The 25,652-nt window shown below is 33.5% G+C and overlaps 1 protein-coding gene across 1 annotated transcript in view; it reads left to right on the plus strand.

The window, feature by feature from the left end:
• Positions 1–25,652, plus strand: part of Glra3 (glycine receptor alpha 3) — a 129,105-nt gene that overhangs the window by 31,043 nt on the left and 72,410 nt on the right. Inside the window, exons 2-3 of the mRNA XM_051182439.1 lie at positions 418–545; positions 13,513–13,580. Coding sequence (XP_051038396.1) covers positions 418–545; positions 13,513–13,580 — 196 coding nt within the window. The remainder of the gene's footprint in view (positions 1–417; positions 546–13,512; positions 13,581–25,652) is intronic.

Below are 25,652 nucleotides of genomic sequence, written 5' to 3' on the forward strand. Positions count from 1 at the left end.
AAGTCTAACTGATAGGTGTTTTTGTCTCAATAGAAGCAATGAAAATTAAATTACACAATACAGGTACACTTTCATGTTTTTATACCTCAAGCACTAAGAATACTTTTAGCCAAAATGGTAATCTGACATCAGGTCTGAGTAAAAAGATTCTGAAAGCTTTAAAATTTGGAAATGCATTTAGTTTCAAGATACAACATAACATGATACCACCTCTAGTGAATGAAGGAATACATGTGAAATTTTACTAATAACCTTTGATCATAAATCCATATACATTTGTCTCATAACATTCACTGTTTGGTATTTAAATTTCTCTTTGTATTGTTTCCCAAGATACTCTTAATTCACATTTTACTTTCATGGAAAGCAACAATTGACTTCTGTTTGTAAAGTCTCTCATTTTGTCTTCATCTGCAGTTTGGTTGCCACGAAGGAAACAAACAGTGCAAGATCTCGAAGTGCTCCAATGTCACCTTCTGATTTTCTGGACAAACTAATGGGGAGGACATCTGGGTATGATGCAAGAATCAGGCCTAACTTCAAAGGTAGCTATTCTGTTTATTTCTTCCTGTGTGGTGTGCTTTTCAAGTTGATTCCACCAGACACTGTAATGTTTATTTCCAATACTTTTTGAGATATATTGTATTAATAAGAGTTGTGTCTGCAAAAGAAAAGCCTACTTTTCATGTTCAGGGATAGCATAATGTGCCTGCTGTTGACAAAAAGTACTATTCTCTCCTTAATTTATAATTTGTTTGGTTTTGATTTTTCTGAGGCAAGATCTTCTTGTACAGTTCATGTAGCCCAAGCCAGAATCAAGCTCATGTCCATTCTCCTGCAAATAGTATTATAGGTGTATTTCACCATGCATGAGTTCTAAATAGTTCTATTTCTTATATCAACTTTTTATTTTAGAATGCGTGATGTGTGTGTGTGTGTGTGTGTGTGTGTGTGTGTGTGTGTGTGTGCATATTAATTGCTATCTGTTATCTCATTGTCTGGAACAAAAGACCAACATCCTAAGTTTAGGTTTTATTTCTATGTTTGTCTCTATAAACCAGAAGCAACCAGAAAAAAAATAATAAATGCCTTTTTCATTTTCAGTATAATAATTAAATGGACATAGTTTTTGTGCTCTGGTTTATCTTGAAAACTTTGTTGTAAAATTTATAGGCACCTGGTAGAGCAGTTTATGTGTTATAAAGCACTGATTATAAAATGCATATACTTCCATTCCGATGGTTTGTCCACTATTAGCATCTTCTATTAATATATTTTTTGTCATAATTGATGAACTATGACCCCTATTTTGCCCTACAGCAAGTCTTTGTGCTAAACAGTTTTTATAGGCTAATCCCATTCATAAAAGCATGTTACATTTCTACATCATAAGTTTGGCTTCATGGCACTAAAATTCTACCCCAAAATTTAAGATTAAATAGGAAAAATCATACTTACTAATATTGCTTATTCATATAAAACCACCAAATTTCTTCTGAGTGAGAGAATGCAATTTTAGTTCAGAACATCAAGTTGATTTGCATGGGTATTGTTGCAGCTTTTGCATTTTCCTCCTAACCACTTTCTCTTTCTCTTTCACTCTGCCATTTTAAAAATATTTTCTCTAGAAAATGAAGTTTGAAAGGAAAGGCTTTCTTGGTGTTGAGTGTTGAGTTTTGTCATGCAATGGTTGGCTGTGAAATATACCTTAAAAACACAGGTGTTGAGCACTTGGTCTCCAGCTCCTGGGATGTGATATAACTTCCAGCTGGTAAGATCTAGCTGGAAGAATGGTTGCTAGACTTGAATAATTTAGCATGGACTGAGCTTTATGCTTCTCTGTAGAATTGTGAGGAAGCTACACTTTATTTCTGCCACCCAGACCAAACTGGTCTCAGCCATAATGTTTTTCTTGACATGATGAATTGTGTACCCTAAAACTGGTAGCCAAATAAAACCTCCTTCCCTTTCTATGTGGTTTCTGTACTCTTCACAGTTACAATGAGTGTTCCTAAAGCTAAATGCTTGCCAGCTAGAGAAGAAGGCTTTTGTCTTGAAGCAAGGAAAAGTATCATGTCTGTCCCAATTGTCAACAAAGTTATTCAGAATGTTTCAAAAGTTCCTGGAAGCTAACTAATAACAGGCTTGTTACAGGACATGAGGAAGAAGTATATTTTTGAGGCCTTTTTACTCAGTCCTAAGCCATTCAGTCTTCACTTGTATTCCTATAATATCTCATCTGCCAGTCATCTTTAAGAGCCCTTTACCTTTTTAAACAATAAATTATGCATTTATTAGTAATCCATCAACATGGATATCAGTCATGAAAAAGAGAAGTGGTTCCAAACAATATTGTTGATATTTAATCTGATAAGCAGAGAAATTGAGGGTCAGACAAGTTATAAATACAATAAAAGAAAATTGCACCACAGAAAGCTTAGCAGCAACAACAACAACAACCAAAAATAATGCATTCTGTCTAGAGAAGATGAAATTGCCAAATGAAAGTGAGACTTAGTTAACAAGTCAAAGTCAATGGGAGCAACTTCATATTTAGTGGAATGGCATTAAAAGTAAAGGGTTATGTAACACGTTCAGAGATTGTATGCACATGTGTATGATTTTTTGTGGACTTATTTTTTTCTTTTTGAACTTGTACAATTTTTCTTTTTACCAGAACATTTTCTCGAAATAAAATAGTTAATCAATTAATCTCAGGAAACCCATACTGTTATTTTTGGATACCTCTATATGTGTTAGGACTTAGTAAATTTAATATTGATTTCCCAGCTTGCAACCTTGAAAGCACACATTTCTTTCAAGGGTATGTATCTAATTTTAAGTTTTGTTCCTTTACAGCTGCCACTTCACTGTTTTGTTTTGCTTTGTTTTTTTCATGTTTTGGAAGTCTTCTGTCTGAATAGAAAAATATGCTCCAATGTAATGTTCTTATTATCCTGATTTCAAAACACCAATAACGAATCTCAGAACAGACAGAATGCAAGCTGTTTCAGGTCTTTATTGCAGTACAATTTTCTGGTTTCATTTGAAACTTGAAGCAATCTTAATAGAACAATTGAATAGCAAATAAAAGTTTAATCATGTTATATAACAACATTGTAGTTAATTAAAATATTCTAGCAGCAGGTATTTGCTTCTCTTTGTTGTTACTAATCTTGGTTCCTCCCATTGGCCTTTCATGATCTTTAATATAAATTGGACTTCAGCAGAGAGTATTGTGTTATTAATCACTCAATTCTCAAATCCTCACGAATATGTATTTGTTGTTGCTATGTTACTCTTGTTGCTATTGTGCACTTTTATGGATAGAAATAACATTGCTTAGTATAGTGTTCTGCCTGCACTTGCTCATATACGGATTTTAGACCTAGAGCAAAGGACCATCAGCCTATAATTCATACCACCAGAGGAACTAGGATACAAGGTGTATTCTAAGAGATTCATATAAGGTCCCTCACAAAAGGCAGAAGGGATAAGTCCCCCAGACCACATGGGAAGTGGGGGGGCAGTGAATGGAGAGAGAACTAGGAGAAAGAGGAGGAGAGGAGAGGAAAGCATGTGCAACTAGGAAGATTGAGTCAGGGTAGGAATAAAAGAGAGAAGAGAGAGAGAGAGCATAAAAGAGGGAGCCATTATTGGTTTGAAGAGAAGACTGAATGTAAAGAAAGATCTAGAAACCTACAAGACTGACTTGAACTAACAATTTGAGCAACCATGGAAAGGCTATCATAAATGCCCTTCCCTGATAGTGAGATCAACAACTAACGTATCCACCATCATGGAGCTCTCACCTAGTACCTCATCTGTTGTACAGAGAAGCAAATACCTGTAACTAAACACTAAGTTGAACAAGAATCCAGATGCAGAGAGAGAGGACAAGACCAGGTTGCAGAAACACATAGAGACAGCTGACCTGAACAAGAAGGAGCTAATGCCCCCCCCCAGACTGATAGCATGGGACTGACTCAGACCCCCTGAATATGGGTCTCAGCTAGAAGGACTGAGCATTGTAAGGGACCTCAGACAGTGGAACAAGGATATATTCCTGGTGCACAAAAGGACCTTGCGGACACATTCCCAATGGAGGGACACTCCCTTAACATAGAGACAGGAGAGAAGTCCTAGTGCCTACTTCAAATGCCTTGACAGATTTAGATGACCTTACCTGGATGGCATAACCCTACATGTGGAATAGAGTTGTGGGTTTGGGAGGGGAGGGTGGTCAGGGTGCATGTGATGGGGCAGAGAGGGTAAGCGGGAGGAAGGAAGGGAGGGAGGGAGGCAGAGTGAACTGGGATCGACATGTAAAATAAAAAAAAGAAATAAAAAAAGAAATAACATTGTTTTTACAGTATCTTAGTCATTTCTCTCTACTTGCAATATTTCTCTATATTAATACCCTTCTGAACATATCACGAATCAATTAACACTGCTAGTGAATGCCTATATTTACATATTAACATACATGCAAATTGAATGTGTGCATATTTTTATATTATAGATAGTATTATATATATTATCTGCAAGATACACTTAGTTTATTGTTCCTAGATATTTTTTAGTACAAGCTGAATATTTTAAGGATTTTATTTTCTTATTTTAGCTATTCCTATGTACCAAGACACCATTTTTCTTGGTACTTTGGGGAAACTGTTTTCTATTTGCTTGTCTACATATTGGAAGGCCATTGTTGCAGAGCTGAGAAAAATACTTTTCCAAAATTATAAATGTCTATGGGTTCAAAGTATATTTACTTTTGTTCTATTTTGCTGTTAAAATATGTTTGTTTGTTTGATTTTTGATTTTTTTGAGACAGGTTTCTCTGTATTGTTTTGGAGCCTGTCCTGGAACTCTCTTTGTAGACCAGGATGGCCTTGAACACATAGAGATTTGCCTTACTGCCTCCTGAGTGCTGGGATTGAGAGAGGGCTCGGCCATAAAAGGTTAGGCTCACACCAAAAATCTAAAAAAATATGTTTTAATTGAAATAAAATTACATCACTTTCCTTTTACCTTTTGTTCTTCCATCGCTTCACAGTAACCTTTCCTCTAATAACTCCTAAGCACCCCCATCTTAACTTGATAGCCTCTTTTTCTTTCATTACTGTATTACATATAGATATGTACAAATACACAAATATTTAAATTGCTGTTGTTGCATGTAGATATGTGCAAATGTACAAATATATGGATATAGTCTGGTTTTCTTGATTTTGTAGGTATGGTTTCAAGGCCTATCACTCTGCATTCGCCAAACAAAAAGCATGTTCATCACAAGAAAGCTAATTCTCCTCCCAGCAGTCATTAGTTTTCTCTAGATCTTTATGTACGTGTGAGATGACATGCTATTGTAACCATTGATATCCTAGGAAAGACTGTTTACAAATCATGTGTTGGTCCTCTGCATCTTACAATCTTTCCATCCCTTATTCTGTGATTCTGTGATAGTCTCTGAGTCATAGATGGTGGAGCTGTGATCTAGATATATTAATTGGGATTGGCTCTCTACTGTAGGTTGACTTAATTACCTTTAAATTGCTATTTAAGTAGTGATTGTGTTACTTTAATTTCAAAATATTCTCAAACTAACAAAATAACAAGTACAATAAAAGCCACATCTTTTAAAGTTAAATTACTTCAATGTAAGTTGGTGATCTGAAATTATGACACTTAATTCCTTACTAGAAACAAGACCAATTAGATTTGACAACCACTAAAACTAGCAACATAACATGAAAGTAACATTTCTGTCTAACTTCCAAATTCCCAATCATATTTCATCAGTTATTTAAATAATAATGAATATCTAACAATGTTATATACTGTCAGTTACAATCATTGTCTCCTTCAGTCTGAAACATCTCTTCATTTTTTAACATTGAAAATATAATTTTCATGCACTATTCTAGTTTCCTCTTTCTTAATTAGAAGAATATGCTCCCATATTCTCCTAATCTACCCATCTACCCAAATCTATACCCTTTCTTTCTCTTTCATTAGAAAATAAACAGACAACTAAATAGTTCTTGGCATTGAAATATTTTCTCAGTTATGTAGACAAATATAAATTACCTTGCATTTGTCAAGTATTCAATCAACTTTTTTTTTGTGCATCTTGTCTGTGATATGATAGGTTACATCTTATCGAACATAAGTCATGTTGATATTTATCATTATTGGTAACTTTTCACATGGAACACTTATGTTGTACCCACCAAAATACATCCACACAAAGGAGATAGCTCTAAGCACACATATACAAACATTGCAAACACATGTTTGCAGATATGTCTGTATTTACTTCCTTATATATGATCACTGGAGACCATGATTTCACATTGATATTTACAGTACTATAAAGTTTTTTTGTTAACCAGTTTCTCAATTCTTATTTTTTCAACTTTCTCTCCTGAGAGCAGGAACCTGAATCCCATTACCCTCTATATAATTATTTATTGGATCAAAATGAAATCAATCTCAGATGCTACACTGTTTTCTTTGTTCCACATTTTGGTTATACTTTGAAATCCTGCTAGGTTGTATCATCCAGACAAGAGAGTCATTCACATTTCATCTCTATATGCTAGGAGCAAACACGCACACACTCTGTATCCTTTTCTGGGTCTTACATGTCTCTCCATTGTGATAACACATTTCTCACTTAATCTCTACCTGACATGCTGTGTCTTGCAGGCTTTCTCTACAGAAGTGCTTCTCTCCTGCAGTAGGTTACCAAAACTCTAGGTACCCCTGACACAGAAACCTATCTTACAATGGCCACCTGAAAAAAAAATTAAAACTGTATTTCTGTGAAGCAATAGAATAAATGGAATTCTATTTTTGTTCACAAAGTACAAATTATATGTCTTTATTTCAGTCATCAAGAATATTTTGCTCATTAAAAAACAGGACAGTTCTCCCAACTGACATGTATAAACATTTAACTAAAATAAAAACAAATTTCTGGGTTGAGTTATTTTTCATATTCAATTATGCTATCTTTAAGAAGGATAAAGCTTTAGAACAGAATTCTATTAAAAATTCCTTAGAGTAATTCTTAGGAAAATTTGAGTTGTTTGATTGTTTGCTTTACATTGGCCTAATGAACACTTTCTCCAGTGTGATTAAAAATAACATCATTAGCAACTGTTTGAATTGTGCTTTGATATTCTGCCTTTCCTTCATCTCTAAACTTAAAAGCCATGTTCTATGTCTTTAAGGGACATTTAAAAGAAAAAATGCCACTGAAAACATCTGCAACTACTGTCATTTGCTTTCCAGGCCAAGGATGTCGACTGTAATGAACAATTTAGAAGCACAGTTTGCCATATGGATGCTGTAGCAGTTATTTGTTCTGTTGCTAAACATAGTGGTGTATTGGATGGATATAACAGCTTTTGCATTGGCACAGAGAAGTAACAGATTGGCCAAAGACTGTTAAACAGGTGCTGCCTGTGATAGCAAGTAGATTTACAATCTTCTCAGAGTTTCCTACTCCATAAAAGTTTTCAATAGATATAGCACTACTTAAGATAAAGAGGATTCTCTGTAATTGCTGGCTTATCTGACTTCTACCAGACCTATGGGTAGATCACAGTTTCTTTAGTCTTCATGTTCACTGTCCTCAGAGGGGTCCATTCCATATTACTCTTACACCATTACAAACATACCCCATACTTTTCCATAAGTAAAACTAAGGATTGCAAAACAGTGCAAGGCTACCTCCTTGCTGTACTTATTTTTGGTAGCTTTAATTAAATGCCAAGAAGTAAAACAACTTGGGAATGAAAGCATTGGCATACAGGCCACAGTCAAAAATAAAGGGAAGCCAAGACAGGAACTTGGAGACTGGAAACAAAGCAGAGAGCATGCAGGAAGGATGTTTACTGGATTTCTCAGCTTGTATTTTTATATAACCTATAATATCTGTCCAGTAGTGGCATCATCTACAATTGGTCCTCCCATATCATTCATTAATCAATAAATGTCCCAAATGCCTACCATAGGCTAATGTGATTGAGGCAATCCCTCAGTTGAGGCTTCCTTTTTCAAGGTGCCTCTAGATTGTGTCAAGATGACAAAATTTAATCAACATACTCTTATAGTAACATTATCAAGAATCTGTATGGGCCCCAAGATGATTATAAAGTATATATCAAACACTTCATTATCAAAAGAGTTCTAGATCTGAAACATTGACCTTTATAACCAAATTGATGTCTGCTTTCATATTTCAAAATGATATCTCAATATTATTTACCTAAGAGTGTATCTTTTGAATAAGTATGTGCTGTAAGTTTGAAAAAAAAATGTAATTAGTATTTGATTCCTGAATTCATGTGTCCTTCTTTTTGTGGGAAAGAATGTACAAACTAATAAGTAGTTGGCTGAATACCAAATAGCATCTGTGTGTGCATCACACACAGGCAAAAAGCATATCTGACATGACAGTATAAAATTTAATCTGGGACCACTGGCAGTTCCTTTATTTACACATTAAATTTGTAAATGACTGTTTACTTTTGGAAACAGCTTTCTGCATCTTATTGGAGATATGTTGGAGTACCTTGGCTACCATTTGTAGGGCTTTACCTGTTATCTTTCTTTTGTCCTTGCTCTTTTGTAGAAACAGGTTTATTTCCTTGTGACATTCTTTGACATTTAAATTCAAGTCTCTGCTCAACAGAATGATGGCATTACCATATTTTATGGAATAAATCAACAGTTTCAGTAGTTTCTCCTCCTAATGTGGTATTTAACAAAGCACTTTCTGAACCTTCATGGGATGATGAAAATATGCTCTGAAACATTTGTTCTCAAAAATTTATTAAAGTAGAAGTTATTATTTTGCCCCCATCTTATTTTCTCTACTACCATTCATACCTTTGCAGATAAAAATCACATTTAAAAAATTGTACTAAAAATAATCAGAGAATATCTCACCTTTTCCTCAATGTCTAGTGCAAATCAAAGTTTTACAGCAAAGGCCTTTCTTGATAAAACAAGGAAGGCAAGTCACCCCCTTCTGTTTTCTTTATCTCAGTTTCAACAAATGAATAAGGCTGATGGTCCTGTTATAGCTTCTTCAGCTGTCTTCCCAGAGTACATGTATCTGCACCTTATATTGCAGCTCCATCTGCATTTAATTTTAAAGTGAATTAAACAACACTAGCAAATCTGTGGTTTTCTTTTCTAAAGGAAAATCAAGACGGTACAACATAATTAATCTGAAACTAAAGAATGATCCTGACACTTGCATTGTTGAAACCAACAAGAGAAAAGAGCAGTGTTTACTGTTAAGTAGAATCACAGGATAAGAGCATGGAAGTGTGAAAAGTATCTTTAAGTTTCTGAGGATACCATCACCCTTGTGGGTATTTTCAGAGTCTATCATTTTAACCTACATGGAGTGAAGGAAAAACTTGCCACTAATACTTTGTGACATCACACTTTCCCTTTGATGAAATATAAAGAAATAGTAGAGCAAACTATATTTTCTCTTATCACCAAATCTTTGGGCATTTACATCAAGTTGTCCCAAAATGTTATTGTTGTTCATTTCTCAATTTTATGTTTGAGATTATAATGTAATTAATGTATTTCTGCCTTCTCTTTCCTCCCTTAAGCCCTTTCATATACCCTCCCAATCTTCAAATATATGTCTCTACTGACTAATTACATTGATTCAGATTATATATATATATGTATATATATAAATGTAACCACTTTCACCATATATTACTTTTATGTATGTTTTCCAGGCTGACCATTTAGCACTGGACAACCATGTATTGTTCTCTTACCTGGAGGTGACTATCTCTCCTGTTCCCAGCTTTACACACTTGCTTATAGTTCTTTGTTTAAGGTTGAGGTCTCATGGAATTTTCCCTGTTCACCTTGGGGATTCCATCAATGCTTCCTTATTCTGCTCCTATTTAGAGAGTCATGCTGGTGAGACTTTATGCATTTGGTTCTGATATGACAGGCAGACATAAATCTTCCAGCAAACTCCCTAATCTTCTAGCTCTTGCAATCTTTCCATCTCCTCTGCTGCCTGCTCTCTGAGCCACAGGTATGATAGTGTTTTGTAGATGTATCCAATAAAACTGGGCTCTAAAGCTCAGCATTCAGTTGGTTTGGATTTTACAAATAAGCAATTTAATGTTGTAGGCATATGCTTTTATTCTCACCCAGAAGAGTGAGTCTTTTTTATGCATCTACCCATACCCCAAATGCAAAATCATTTTGTAAATTGCATTATCCATACATAGTTATAATTTCATATTTATGTCACATTTGCTCTCTAAAATTATTATAGCAATGTAAATATTCTCCAAGTTTAATTTATCTGCATGTTCTGAATATGGCATTAGAATTCATAGCTGACACAATTTTAGGATGAAAAGTATGTCATATATAAGATCACAAGTCACCATTTTGTAGTTTTCAATGGCAATGCTGGAAAACGGAGATGTGACATCAAAACGTAGAACCAAAATATTATTTCTAGCTTAAACTTCTGTAAGAAAATCTATGACAATGCATCTGTAGGTAAAGAAGTGCTAAGCTGTTACAGTCATACATACTTCTTCAAAAACTAACAGAAGACATCTTCAATTAAAATGAAGACATGAACCTACAAAGGGGAAGTGGGCATCATGAAAGAGTATCCCACAAAACAAAGCAGTGGGAACATGGCCCAGTGCACTGTTGGCAAGTTGCACATTTTAAACATATTGATTGCTTTGTTATAAAGAAAAATATTCTTGATTATATGTTCAAGAAAAATGAAACCACTATAGTACCCAAAGGGTTGCATACATAGATAGATAGTTTATATGTTTCAGGCCTTGTGGTCAATAATGATCCACATGGGAAGAAGCTATGAGAAATACATAATATATTTATCAATCTCAGAAAAAAAATCTGTGAAAAATGAAATTATAGGTATTTTCTGGCTTAGTGTGTTTCCCCAACTGTTTGTAAAAGTCTAAGTGGCCTACTTTTCTTTTGAACATTGCTCTTCTGTAAGTACAGATTTGTTTCCTTATGTCATACAGAAACCTTTATATTCAAACCCCTGATCAACTATGGATGGTAATACCACATTCAGAATTTGTGAGTAAATTAACTATATACATGAAATATATTTGCATTGCTACAATGATGTTAGAAAATGAATATTACATAAAATTATATTTTAACTCTGTACAGGTAATAGGGTATTAAAATGCCTTTTTGTCTGGAGTATGGACAGAAATATGAAGAAAGCATTCATTCCTTAGCTTCTGTGAGAGCATCAGAACATATGCCTATACCATTAAGTATCTTATTTAGATAATTTCAGATGAATACACAAAGAATCTCTCTCTTTTCTATGTCCTCCTCTGTGTGTGTGTGTGTGTGTGTGTGTGTGTGTGTGTGTGTTCTATGCACATGGTGGTATGTATGACATTCCCTCAAATTAAGAATCAGAAATGGGTACAAATATCTCCCTATAGACTCTGTACCTTATTACCTTGAAAAAAGTCTCTCTCTCTCTCTCTCTCTCTCTCTCTCTCTCTCTCTCTCTCTCTCTCTCTCTCTCTCTCTCTCTCTCTCTCTGAACTGAGACTGAGAGTTTGCTGTTTAGGCTAGGATGACCAGAGAGCTCCTAAAACCCACTAGCTACATCCATCAATGCTGGAACTACAGACACACATATGTATGTCTAGATGATTTTGCTTGGTTGTTTAGGATTGGAACTCAGGTCTTCATTTTTGCGCATCACAAGCCTTTACTCACTGACCATTCCCCAAGCTTTCCAAAGAACTTTTAAACCAGTTAGTAATTTTTTTAAAGAGAAAGGTAAAGATTGGCCTATAGTCTATTTTCTTATACTAAGCCTTGAAAATAAATAAATTTACTCGTTTATTCTTATGAATTAGCTAAGGAAACAAAATTAATTATTCTGATCTATTAGCTTGTACATTATTCTCCTATGATAAATTTAGATTTTTTTCAGTAATTCAACAATTTATTTCTCTGAAAATTTGTGTAAAAGTATATAGCTCTCATAAATTTTAAAGCAGAGAAATTTAACTTGTACAATAAAATACTTCATTTATATTACTATCAGCCTAATTTCAGAAGTTGGGACCAGATAATTGGATGTTTATAGAATATCATCTAGAGAATATTAGGGGAACAATCACACAGTTATGAAAACATGATTTTTTAAAATGGGACCTTACCATGTTACATAAAGCATCTAAATTGTCCCTTGTGGTATTTGATATCTTGGATAGCTTAATGTACAAATGGTAGAATATTGTCCAGTCCTCAATTATTTTGGGATAGATAATATCCTGTACTTGGCAAGAAGCTCTCAAGACTTCTCTGATCCCAGATCTCCCATCTCTGTTATCATCAGTGTATCTCTGTGAATCTTCTGTTTGCTGTTCACAGGTTTTAGATATTTAGTGAATAAGTGAGTAAACAGATTTAATGAAAATAAAATTCTTTGAATTCATAGTAACTGCAATCAGGCATTGGGGGGGGGAGTGGAAGATAGTTGAGTTGGGAATCTTCTTTCAATAAAACATTGGTTTGTTCAAGAAAAATTTGATGGATTCTTTAATATCAAAAGGCTCTTAAATTTGGTTCATTGCCCAGGTTTATAGTAGCCTGCAATGCAGCACCATTCAAGTAGCTTCCAAGAAAACAGACAACCCTGGAGCTCTTTTGATAGTATATCCTGAGAGGATTGTCTGTGTGTGGCCAGTCCAGAGCTTCACAACAGGAGTTACTCGATAATTGACTCCTCTCAGAACATATTTGGGCAAAGTCCCGATTCCCTGGATATTTGTTGAAAACAGATTCAGGTAAAGCTGTCTATCCATTCTGGCTGAGCATGGGCCCCGTACTAAGATGAAAAAGATAAGGTAGACAGTTATATTTTCCTGAACATTGAAGCCCTGCCTTCAAAGAAAATGAAATTCCCTGACTGGGTAGATAGTTACAGGCTCAAGGAACTCAAGAAACCACTGTCCAACCACTCTGACCTCAAAGTTCACAGAATAAAATTTCTGTGACTAGAAGTCACTTACCAACAAAGAATAAAACCTAAAAGCAATAACGAAATGTGGACTGGAGGTAAATGTGTGTATGGAGCCAAAGGTGTACTGCCATACACTGTCTAGCTATGAACCACCATGGCCTGAGATCAACCGGAATTGACTTCATTTGGTCTTTGTGGAGCATGAAAATAGACCTTCACATACATTCAGTCTCCATACTCACTAGAATACATTTTTATGTATTAGACAATGTCACTGTCCAACGGACATTATAACAGCCTTGATATTTTTCACCTATACTTTGTAGTGGTGCACATTTATGACCATTCAAAAAAATACCTCTATTTTTTGTGAATGATGCAAAGCACAGAATCATTCAAAACTATCTCAGGCAGGCATCTATCAGCCTTCATAATATTCTTCTCTTTTTCAGGTCCTCCTGTTAATGTCACATGCAACATATTCATAAACAGCTTTGGCTCCATTGCAGAAACAACTATGGTAAGCCTGTCTGCTTGGTAATACCTTTCACACTGGATGAGTTTCTCATTACATTAGTGGGAATTTACAACCTAATTTTCTATAATGAGATTTAATAAATGAAATTAGTGGAATGATTAAATTGCTATCAATTGCAGATGGTAGTGTCTATATAGAAATTGTATATCAAAGAACCAAAATAAAGCATTAAAAACAAGATTGGACTTTTCTGATTCAACACTATAGTGTTAAATTTCCATTTAAAATTGAAACCCTGTCACATTATTTATTTCCAATACTCAACTATAGCTAGTATAGGCCCACTAGTAAGTATCTTGGTATTCAATTATTCTCCATGCATACAGTCTACTTATATTATACATTCATGTGCCCTACTAAATTCCCTTTTCAAGTGACTAAAGCACTTTCCTAAATATAATAAATAAAGTTTTATAATAAAAGCACTAGTCCTAGAGCTAAAGGCCCCTAGTCCCAGCTACTTGGGAGTCTGAGATGAGATGATCACAGGTTCAAATGATGTGTGGGCTACAGAGTGAGCTGCAGGCTAGCCTAAGAAACATAGTTAGATATTATCAACATGAAAACATGAAGGAAAAACAGAGAGCTAGTGAGATGTGGTATTGTGCCAGGCGCTTCTCCTAGTATGGAAGTCTTAGGTTCATACCTCAGTATCTAAATCAAAACAAACCCAAAACTAAAATAATCTATGCAAACTATAATTATGGTGTATATTTATTTCATGTTGATGTCTAACTCAGGAAACTACATAAAATCAGGTTAATAAGGTCCAGAAAAGAAAGCTGATCATTATAGACCAACTTTGTATGTTTTGAATTATGAATTATTTAATATAAATTAAATACTGTAATCTCTGTATATATATATATATATATACACACACACACACACACACACACACAGAGAGAGAGAGAGAGAGAGAGAGAGAGAGAGAGAGAGAGAGAGAGAGAGAGAGAGACTGTTCTGGAACTAGCTCTGTAGACCAGGCTGGCCTCGAACTCACAGAGATCTGCCCAGTGTGTTGTATATTCTTATGTGATCTATCACAGTAATTGAGAAGTTTAGCAGGTGTATGGAGGCAAAGCTATGTTATTGAACCACTGAATATCTGTAAAATAATCTAGCAGCCAAAATTTAAAATGAAAGTGTGATAGTTCTTAAATTTCCTAGTTATACTGTATTCCTAAGCTAACTTTCATTAAGATCTGAAGTAGACTTAACTAAACTATCATATAAAATTCTTGAAAAGTTCATATTCCCAAGTCTGTCATAAGAAAATTACAATCATCTCCACATATCAGACTTACATAATAATTTAATTTCTTATGAAATATACTGAGAAAAAAATTGATGATTTAATATGAAAATTATTTTCACTATCAGTTCTTTAGATTTTTTAAACAGAAAAGAAAAAAAATTCATCTCAACAGAAAGAATCTTTCAGGTACCATTTCCTTTAAATTGCTGCAATATTTATCATTAAACAAAATTTCCATGGTTTCCTCCAAATGCAGTATAATAATAAGAAAAGCACTGAAGAAGAATTATGGAGTTTGAACAACACATGATAAAGATTTGTAGAGTCTTCTTTAACAGAGCATATAAATGCGTGTGACTTGTATTAGTGCAAACAAAGAAAACAATACAACTTCTTGTATAAGCACAGTGTGATTTTTTCAAGAGTCTTTCTTTAGAGTAGCTGGAATTGTTTCAGACTGGCACATTCCAGAGTCTTATTGGATTGCTAGGTTCTGGTTCATCTCCTGTATACGTATATGCTTTGTCTAAATCATAAAAAGAAAACTACAACTGGACTTTTTCTGTGTAATTCCTGAGTTATATTTAAGTCCCAGGGAAACTTTCTCATAGTAATTTCTTCTATACGCGAACAGCAATACTGAAATCCTGGAAATACATTTCCTTTTATTTCTCTTGTGCAAGAAAATACCTCACATAACAATCATTGGAAAACTTTGCTGTCTTAGTGAAGTAAGGTAACAGGACTTAAATGAAATAGAGGAACTCTGATTTTCAGGTTCCTGGAAAAATCTTTTCTTTATGAAGTGATGTTTCAGCCCACATTACACTGTCCATCATAGCTACAATATGACTGTGATGATTAAATGTATTAATATTTTGCATTGCAAATTATTGTAAACATACAGACATATCAAACACAGCTCAGCTTTATCTCCTTCCTGCAGCATAGCAAAACTTTGCATTCTTATATATTGTTTAGCAAATGTTAGGTAAAATAGGCAAATTTAGCAAATGTTTCTCACTTTTTGACAGTCATGAGCAAGTATAAGTAAAGATAAATAAAGGCCACAGAGATTAAGCACTCATTAAATACTTCACATTGGTCTCTTTCTCCTTTATTCTTTCATACTATTAATATGTGATATCATTATTCTCACCCAAATGCTTAGATTAGCTCTTGTAGACCAGGCTGGTCTCAAACTCACAGAACTCTTACTGCCTCTGCCTTCCAAGTGCTGGGATTAAAGGTGTGTGCTGCATCGCCGTAATGCTCAGATTTGATATTAAAAAATTTTATAGTGTCTGCTACTACAGCTGAAATATGGTTTCCATATCTCGAAAGAATAGAGGAAAGTAGAACTTGGTAGTTTATTTTGATCAGAAGAATCATAAATTGTCTTACTTCCAGTTGATTAATTTGTTATATTTTATTCATAATATTCACCATCATTACTCTCCAAATAAATCACATGCTACCTACTTTTAGTGGCTGCATTTGTTTAAACCAATTTTATGCTTATGTATGCTAACATACTTTTAAATTAACTTCATACTAAAAACATGTTAATGTTTTATTACATTTTATTTATGTTTATATTCTGTGTGTATGTGTGCATTTGCCTGCACATGTGCATACACCCCACAGCACATATGTAGAGGTGTGAGGACAAGTTGTGAGTGTTGTCTTTTTCCTTCCACCAAGTGACTTGTGAGAAATGAACTTTGGTTCATTTAAACACCAGCTCAACTTACCAGCTCCGTGTTTTTAAATACATTCACATTATTCTAGTTCTATTTTGTATATAATCTAATTCAACTAAGATTACTCATTTAAATTAAAGGAACAAGATTATATGGTTGCTTAAAATTAAATTCATATCTTTGTGTCTGAAAATTCATATATAAATGTGACTAATTATCCTATATACATCTAAGTAACAATCTTATGAGGTGTCTTCATTGTTCTTACAACCAAATATTTGAGCATCCTCTGCTGGGTGGGGGAGTTTATTGACTATTGGATCTCCCTATTTCAATAGACAGTATTATTCTCACCTGAATATAGCACTATTCTTCCTGTAGAACATATTCTATTTTTTAAGTCTCTTAAAATACATCTCAAATTTTGTTTTTTGGATCAATGCATATTGTTTGTATAATATTCATGCGTTGAGGAGTGCTGGGTATGGAATAAACATCTGCCCTGTATTTTAGACTAGAGATGAAAGCATTTCATGATGGTTTCCATAAGGCAAAACTTATGACCACTGATTCAAATGATATATATACCTGAAATTAGTGTTTGAGTAGTAAACAAGGCTTACATGCACAGATGAAACACTTCTGAAGTGAGTTTTATGTTTAACTAATAGGTATAGAAGTATTCATTTGGATATGTAATTATAGCAGTATCTCAAATGGCTTTATTGGCTTAACTATATATCCAAGAAAACAGTTGACATCAACTTTCTGACACATGTGTTAAAGAACTAGAAATGTCTCTATTATATGGTGAAAATCAATATTTACTCTTGTAATACTATATTATGTCAGCACATTTTATAAAGTTAAGAGACAAAACTCAGGTTCTGTTGTAATAGCTTCACAGTAGTCTTTCTGTGCATACATGTATAACAAGGATTTGAAGAAAATGATGAAGTCATTGTATTTTCAAATATCAGGAAAACTGAGAAGTGTTTCAATATTTTATACAACAGCTAGGTTTTACTTTTTGTTGTTGCAATGAAAATATACTTTCAAGTATTACTTTAAATCATGTAAAAATTAGAAGTCTGTACTCATGTCAACAGAATCTTTAAACTACTAATTCTTTTAAAAATATTTTAATCAAATAACTTCAGAAACACAAAGATGTATTGATAATAAGATAAGAACTAATATGCTTATTATAAGCATATCAGGCAAATTATAGCTATTTACTTCAATCTAAAGAGTAGTTTCTCTATGTACTTAAAAGAAGCCTTTAAAATCAAGATATAAGCTTCATGATATATATATGTATGTATATATATATATATATACATACATATCTATATTAAATAACTTTAAAGAACTGTCCATATATAACCAATTGTTTTGTTTGCTCAAGTTTATGTTTTGGGAGATGACCCAAACTTACATACGAAATAATATTATTTAATTTTAATTTTAGTAAGTGTTCCACAATATAATTATTCATTCTATATTTCATAAACAAATATTTAATTCTAATTTTATTACTACTACAAAAGAACACTATATGCAAAATCAACCATAGCTCTTTAGCTAGTAGTGTATATATTCTATAGAGTATACATACCCAGAATTGGAATTACTTGATTAAGATATTATTAATTTTTTTCCAAAGTGTTCACTTTGTTTTAAATGCCTAATAGCTGTTTTACCACATTTTGTTTTTATTCAGATTTATTATTTAAAGTTATGATTGACATCAAATTGGCATTAATTAATACTTATTATGATTTTTCTTGAATAGAAAGGATTGATAAATGGTAAGGATGACATGTCTGTTGTGGAAAATTTGTTTTAATCTTCTCTGCGTTATGGCTGTGTTTATTATATACGTAGTACAAACTCAAACATACACTCCCCACAAAATTACTCCCAAAATGATCTGAAGATGCATAATTTTACTGATATATTTTTTGAGTAGTCTTTTTATTTCATTATGTTTATAATGTTTTCTTGATGAATAAATGATTTTGGCTTTATCTTAAAATTTTTAACTTTGCTTTACTTAGGAGTTTGTGTTTATGGTAATCTACACTCACCCAAGCTGATAGATATATTTTCTTGTTCTTTACACTAAAATATTTTACTATCTAGACAGGGGTTAACATGGAATGCTTCATTCTATTTTTATTGAGATATAATTGCAATATTTCCCTTCTCTTTCCTCCCACACAACTCCTGGTGCTCTCGTTCAGATTCATGGCCTCCTTTTATTTTACTAACTGTTATTGTATTCCTATAAGTATATATATTCCTAAATATAAATGTGTATGACATAGAACAATTTGTTTTCATTCCACAACCAAATGGTTATCCACATTATTTTTGATAATGTCTCTATCATATGTATTTCTCCATTCATGGCTTTAAGTCCATGTCAATGTTCTATTTGTTTGTAGCTATTTAATATATTCTTAGATTAAACATGATATTTAGTAAGGCAATTTCCCTAACATATTTTTTTTTCATTTTCATGCTGTCGTAAACTATTCCTGCTCAAATTACTTTATCACACAGATAAACATTAGTGTGTAAGTGACCAATGAAAATTGCATTTTCAAGCATTATTTCTCTTCATAATTGTATTGCATATGTTCCTGTTCTGAAGTTTTAAAAAGTAAGAGTTTTTTTCTATTTTGTGCACATGACTGTTTTAACTGCATGTGGATACCACGTGTGTGACAGGTTCCCATGTAGGTCAGAAAAAAGAATGAGCTGGGGTTATGGATGGTTGTGAGTCAACATGTCAGTGCTAGGAATTGAATCAGGGACCTCTACAAGAATAATAGCTGCAGTTAACTGGAGAAGTGAGCCACTTCTCCAGGCCCTTTTATTAATTTTGTAATTCAAAATAGCATATAACATCTGATAAATTCTTATGCACATTTTATATCTAGTCACTTTCACATTGCTTTTGATTTTTCTTTGTTTTTTGACTTTATTATTGTATATTTTTTTTAAATTAAAATAGAATTACATCTTTTCCCCTTCCCTTTCTTCCTTCCATCCCTTTCCATGTATCACCTTACTCTCTTTCAAACTCATGACCTCTTTATTTAATTATTATTTATTTAATTAATTATTTAATTAACGTTATATCTACATTTCCCTACATATACAAAAGCAATCATCTCAGTCTATGTAAGTTTCCTTGAAGGTATATGTATGGGATATACCAAATGGGAGCCTTGTCCTTGGGAACTAATACTTAGTTGCCTTAGTTCTACCATTTTCCCTTCCATGTTAGTATGTCTATTGTTATCCTTGTTCAGGTATCATTTAGGCAGTTAGGTGTTGAGACTACATGGATGTAGCTTCTTTGACATTTCTTTTTTTTATGGATTCATAATTTTTAATATAATTTTTATTTAAATTTCAAACAAGCTTGTTTAGATATTATTCCCAGTTTCTGCCCCCTCCTGTCCTCTCATGTTCCCCCACAAACCCCCCTGTACAATAATTTCTGGAGACATCACCATCCCTGACTTCAAGCTCTATTATAGGCTATAGTCCTGAAAACAGCTTGGTATTGGCACAAAAAGACAGGAAGACGAATGGAATCAAAACGAAAACCCTGATATTAACCCACACATCTATGAACACCTGATTTTTTCACAAACTAAAACTATACAATAGAAAAAAGAAAGTGGCTTTATCAAATGGTGCTGGCATAACTGGATGCTTCTTTGACAGTTCTAGGAGATGCAATTTCATAGCCATTTCCTGTTCCTTTGGGTCTTGCATTGTTTTCACCCCCACTTCATTTTTTAAAAAATAATATATTTTGTAATTGCATTTCAATTACTCACTTTTTATTAATATGCTAGAATGAGTATTTTCAGCTAACCTGTGGCCTATTTTAGACTAAAATGTTCGCAATTCCTTCCTATAGTATAAATACCTATGAATAACATCATGTTAGATTCTATTTTTTGGTACTTTCATGATTTACATATTTTTCTTATTTTGCTAGGTCACCTGAAAGATGGTTAAAACGATATTACTTCCTGTCTTTTAAAAGACTAGGTACTTAATATACTTCCTGAATAAAACTGGATTCACTGAACTGAAACAAACAACAGAAATTAAAATTTTAATTCATGAACACGGTGACTTAATTTGCTATTTATAATTTCTCAGTTTCTTTCCTCTTTCAGTTACTCTGTTAACAATATTTTTGAGGTTGCAATGTGTGTTAGTTTGAATGTAATTGGCCCCCATGATATCATGGGGTTTGCCACTATGAGTAGTTATGGCTTTGTTAGCATGGCTATGGCCTTGTTGAAGGAAGTTTGTCAATGTGGGGGGTGGGCTTTGAAGTTTCTTATGCTGGGGATACTGCCTAGTGTCTTAGTTGACTTCTCATCGCCTACAAGTGTAGGACTTCGAGCTACCTCTTCAGTGACATATCTGCCCACATGCCACCATGCTCTCCACCAAGATGATAATGGACAGAACCTGAAACTGTAAGTGGACCACCCCAATTAAAATGTGTTTTTTAGTAAGAATTGCTGTGGTAGGAACTGGGATCAATATGTAAAGTAAAAATTTTATATATATATATATATATATATATATATATGTGTGTGTGTGTGTGTGTGTGTGTGTATGTGTGTGTGTGTGTGTATGTATCATAGAATTGCTGTGGTCATGGTGTCTCACAGCAACAAAAATCCTAAGACACCATGCATTTTAAGTTTATTCCTAAATATTTCTATATATTTACTAAAGATTAAAATCTTTTATAAACCCTTTTTAATTTTAGGGTAGTTAATAACTAATGAATATTTGTAAAGGTATGTGTGTGTGTGTGTGTGTGTGTGTGTGTGAGTGTGTGTGTGTACTAAAGCTACATTAAGATCTCATCTTACTCTACTTATTATTGCTATAATTAAGAAAATTTAAAACAGAAAATCCTGGTAAGGGAAATGGGACCTCTTATACATAGCCGTGGCAAATGTAGATTAGCCCAGGCTCTGTAGAAAACAGTAGGTAGCTACTCAAAACTAAGAGAAGAGTTTGGCTGTGACTGAACTATACCACTTCTGTATATTTAACAGGCTCCATGTCAACATGGCACAGGTGTGTGTACATATCAGTGCCCAATGCAGCACTGTATACAAATAGCAATTAGGATATATAGTAGACATATAGTGGAAATGTGGTATATATCTGTAAGGATATGTCCTCATGTCCTCTATTGAAAAATGGACACAACTTGAAATTATTGTATTAAGTGTAATAAACATACTCAGAAAGGCAAATGTATATTTTCTGTTGTTTGAGGAGTCTTTATTTTATATAACTATTACACATTATATATGCATGTACACATATGTATGAGAAGTTATCCAAGGGAAGTAGGAGGAAGATGGAGAAAATGGAAAGGGGTTGATTTGGTTGAAGTCTATGATATTTTTGTATAAAAATATCTACATAACCCATGACTATGTAAAGTACATCTATGAAATTAAATATTGTATAAACATATCTGCAACTTCCACTTAAAAGTCTATCAATTGTAACTTTCCCACAAATGAGCTTTATCAAACTGAGGATTTTATTTTATTTCCTGTTGTTTCCTTTTAAAATTTTATTGCATATGCTAGTGTTTGTACATGCACGTGTGTGTGTGTGTGTGCATGTGTGTGTAAATGCATGTCATGGCCCTTACTTGGAGGTCAGAGAAACACTAACTAGAGTAGGTTCTCTCTTTTTACCCTGTGCAACTTGGGATCAAAGTCAGCCACTTTGTTTTGTTGTAATTGATAGCTGTGTTTTCTCCAGTGAGATCCCAGGATTAAGTAAATCGTAATTGTTTTATTGAATCTACATTTCCTTTTAAAGCATTTTATATTCCTTCCTTGAAATTCATTTAATGACTTTCACTAAGACCATTAATGAAATCACAGTCATTGAGGACATTCCGAGGGCTGTTTTCTAAGGTCTATTAACGTGTATGCTCCTAGTCCTGAGTTGTCAAATAAACTTAAATGGAATCACATTGTCCTACTCAATTTAGAATTCAGTGTTTTTATTTTTCTTTATATATTTTGTACAAATTTTTAAATTTTGTGACCACAGGACCTGTAAGGCAATGGTTCTCCTTGAGATAGTATCATTATAAGCTGATATAATGCTCATTGTGGCATATCTCCTAAATGCAAGCTGTTGCATATGAATAGATAATTTTTGTATTCTAAATCATTTCTCTCCAAAGATAGTTTCCTAATATGTATATGACATGGGTGAATAAAGGATAATTTTGATTTTGTTAATTCATGTATTCCCACAGTCCCAAGTTTTATTCCCAGTATTAAGTCAATGCTGTGGCTCCTGTAATAGGAGTTAAATGTTCCATTGAACAATAAAATGAACATGGGCTAATAATATCTAAATGCACTTGCCTTTTCCCATATATTTTTCCATATAATTCAATATTTCCTCCAAAAGAATTTGATTTGTTTTTAAGCTATCTTGAAGCAAAGATAATTTCACAATTTTCTATGAAGAAATAAATATGTTCAAAAATAAGAGACCCTTCAGGGTTTACAGAGATAAAAGAATGCTTTTTAAATCTAAGACATTAAAGAGAAATTACTTAACAAATTCACTAACATATTTTTCTTGACAATGATAAGGAAATGTGTCCAAATTAAAAAAAAAAAAGACTTACTTTGTTCTTTTGTAACTTTTGCTAAAAATGACATCTTGGTCTTTCAAATGCTTTGCCAATGAGTTACATTCTCATAGAGGAATTGTCACTATTTAGGAGTGTCATTACAGCATTCAGAGAGCAATCCTATGCTACATTTACAGATTAAATAACTCATTTCATTCCTTCTGGGAATTGCCTGGAAGCAATTGGATAGCCTTTTAATATTAACATTGGATCTGTTAACATCTTGACCTCACTATATTACTTTTATAGTAGTAAAGCCAACCTAAATGTAGTAATATCTTTGGTCTGGAATATTTCTAATTCCATGCATGAGTAACCAGTGACAGGCAGTATAGATATGTTTGAACTGCTGTTTCTAAGAATCAAAAAGAAATAAACTCATTTATGAAGAAAATATGTATATGAGATTGTCGAACACCTTAGAAACACCCATACTTTTCAAATAAATCTCAGCTTAATATATTCATCTACAAGATTTTCCTCAAAAAGAGACACTCTGGAAATCTTTCTCTGATAATATATTTCTCGTAAAAGAATATTACAAAGTCCACAATTGTTTAGAGATAGGATAGTGATGTTAAACAAATTGTTTAAATGTATTTTTTTAACTAAAAGACAAAACACAAATGATACTGATGACTCAGAGAAAGTGTAAATAAAGAGTAAAACAAATTCAGATCCTCATCTCTAGGAATATATCTTTTAGACCATTTGTCATTCTACAGTTTCTTTAATGATCTGAGCCCATAAGATAGACTAACCCATTTCTCCAGTGGAATTCTTTTTGCTTTGGTTTGTGCTTTCACTTTTCCCAATTTGCACAGTAATTCTTTTTGTTTTTTTTTTTCATTTTTTAATTTTTTTATTTCATTTTACATTTCACCCACAGTTTTCCCTCCCACCCTTCTCCCACCTACCTCCCACCACCCTTGCCTACTCCCATTCCTTCTCACCTTCCCCTAATTCCAGCCCCCAATTCCATTCTTCACAGGTAAGGGCTCCCATAAGGAGTCAACATAGTCATCATAATAGTTTAAGGTAGGTTCAGGCCTCTTTCCCATGAATTAAGGCTGAATAGAGCTCCAACAAGCTAGCTCACATACCAGGACTATACTGTAGTCCTCCTTCCAATGAGTGTGGCATCCACACAACAGTTTTCTTCCTAAGCCCATAGTGGCACTAACTATTAAGAAATCTCTTTCCCTGAGCAATGGAAGAGAGCAATGTTCAGCCATTTTTTTATGCACACCAGTTCCTCTTATGCCTTTTACTTACTGTATTTTTAACTGTCATTTGCTGAATTACAATATGTCAAAAGTTTTACATAAGCATTTTGAAAAACAGCTTCATGAGGATAAAAACTCTAAATATATTTTGCTATTTGTTGCATTGTAACTAGATATAAAGATAATTGCTATCCTTCATTCAGTGGAGCATAAGACTAAAATTATTAATTAATACTTGACAGCAGACATGAATATATATATATACATACACAGGCCACCCATATATATATATATATATATATATATATATATATATATATATAATCTTCTTTGCTTTAGTTTATTTAAGGTAATGATTCACAAGCAATGCATTCATTATGCCTCCCTACAGAAGCCTATTTCATAGCTTTCCATTTAATTTATTTCCTCATGAAATCTTAACACTTCATTTATAACATGTATTTATTCACCTAATTGAGTATTTCTTAAGAGGAAGATTTTATTTTTATTTATTTATTTATTTTATATAACCAAGTCCATTTAAATGAAAACTAACATTTATTCACAATATTTTGGAATTTGGGTGTCTTTCTTTCCAAACTACTTCCAGCTAGTAAGGGGCGTCGTCATGGGGGATTATAACAAGATGCAGAAAACCTGGCTGTAATCTGTAAGGCTGCTTTGTCCAGCTGTTTTGAATGTAGAATCACCTGGTACTTTGTTTGGCAGTCTAGCATGATCAAACCACATTAGTCAAGAAGGAATCCTCAGCTTTTCATTTTCTGTGTAAACAAAAATATACATCCTTTTCCCCAGTAACTTGTCCTTGAACTTAAATTTTGGAGTCAAAGCATTATTTTTTTTAATTTAATTTATTATTTTACATGTCGATCCCTGTTACCTCTCCCTTCTTCCCTCCCTCCTTCCTTCCGTCCCTCCCTCCCTCCCTTTTATGCTCTCTGCCCTCTCACATGCACCCTAACCACCCTCCCCTCCAACCCCCCACCCCAATTCCATATGTAGGGTAATGCCATCCAGTTGGGGAAATATAGATCTGACAGGTCATGTGAAGTAGGAACTAGGGCTTCTCTCCTGTCTCTAGGATAAGGCAGTTATCCCTACATGGGGGATGTG

Source organism: Phodopus roborovskii, unplaced genomic scaffold (genome assembly GCF_943737965.1).
Source record: "Phodopus roborovskii unplaced genomic scaffold, PHOROB, whole genome shotgun sequence".
Taxonomy (NCBI): Eukaryota; Metazoa; Chordata; class Mammalia; order Rodentia; family Cricetidae; genus Phodopus; species Phodopus roborovskii.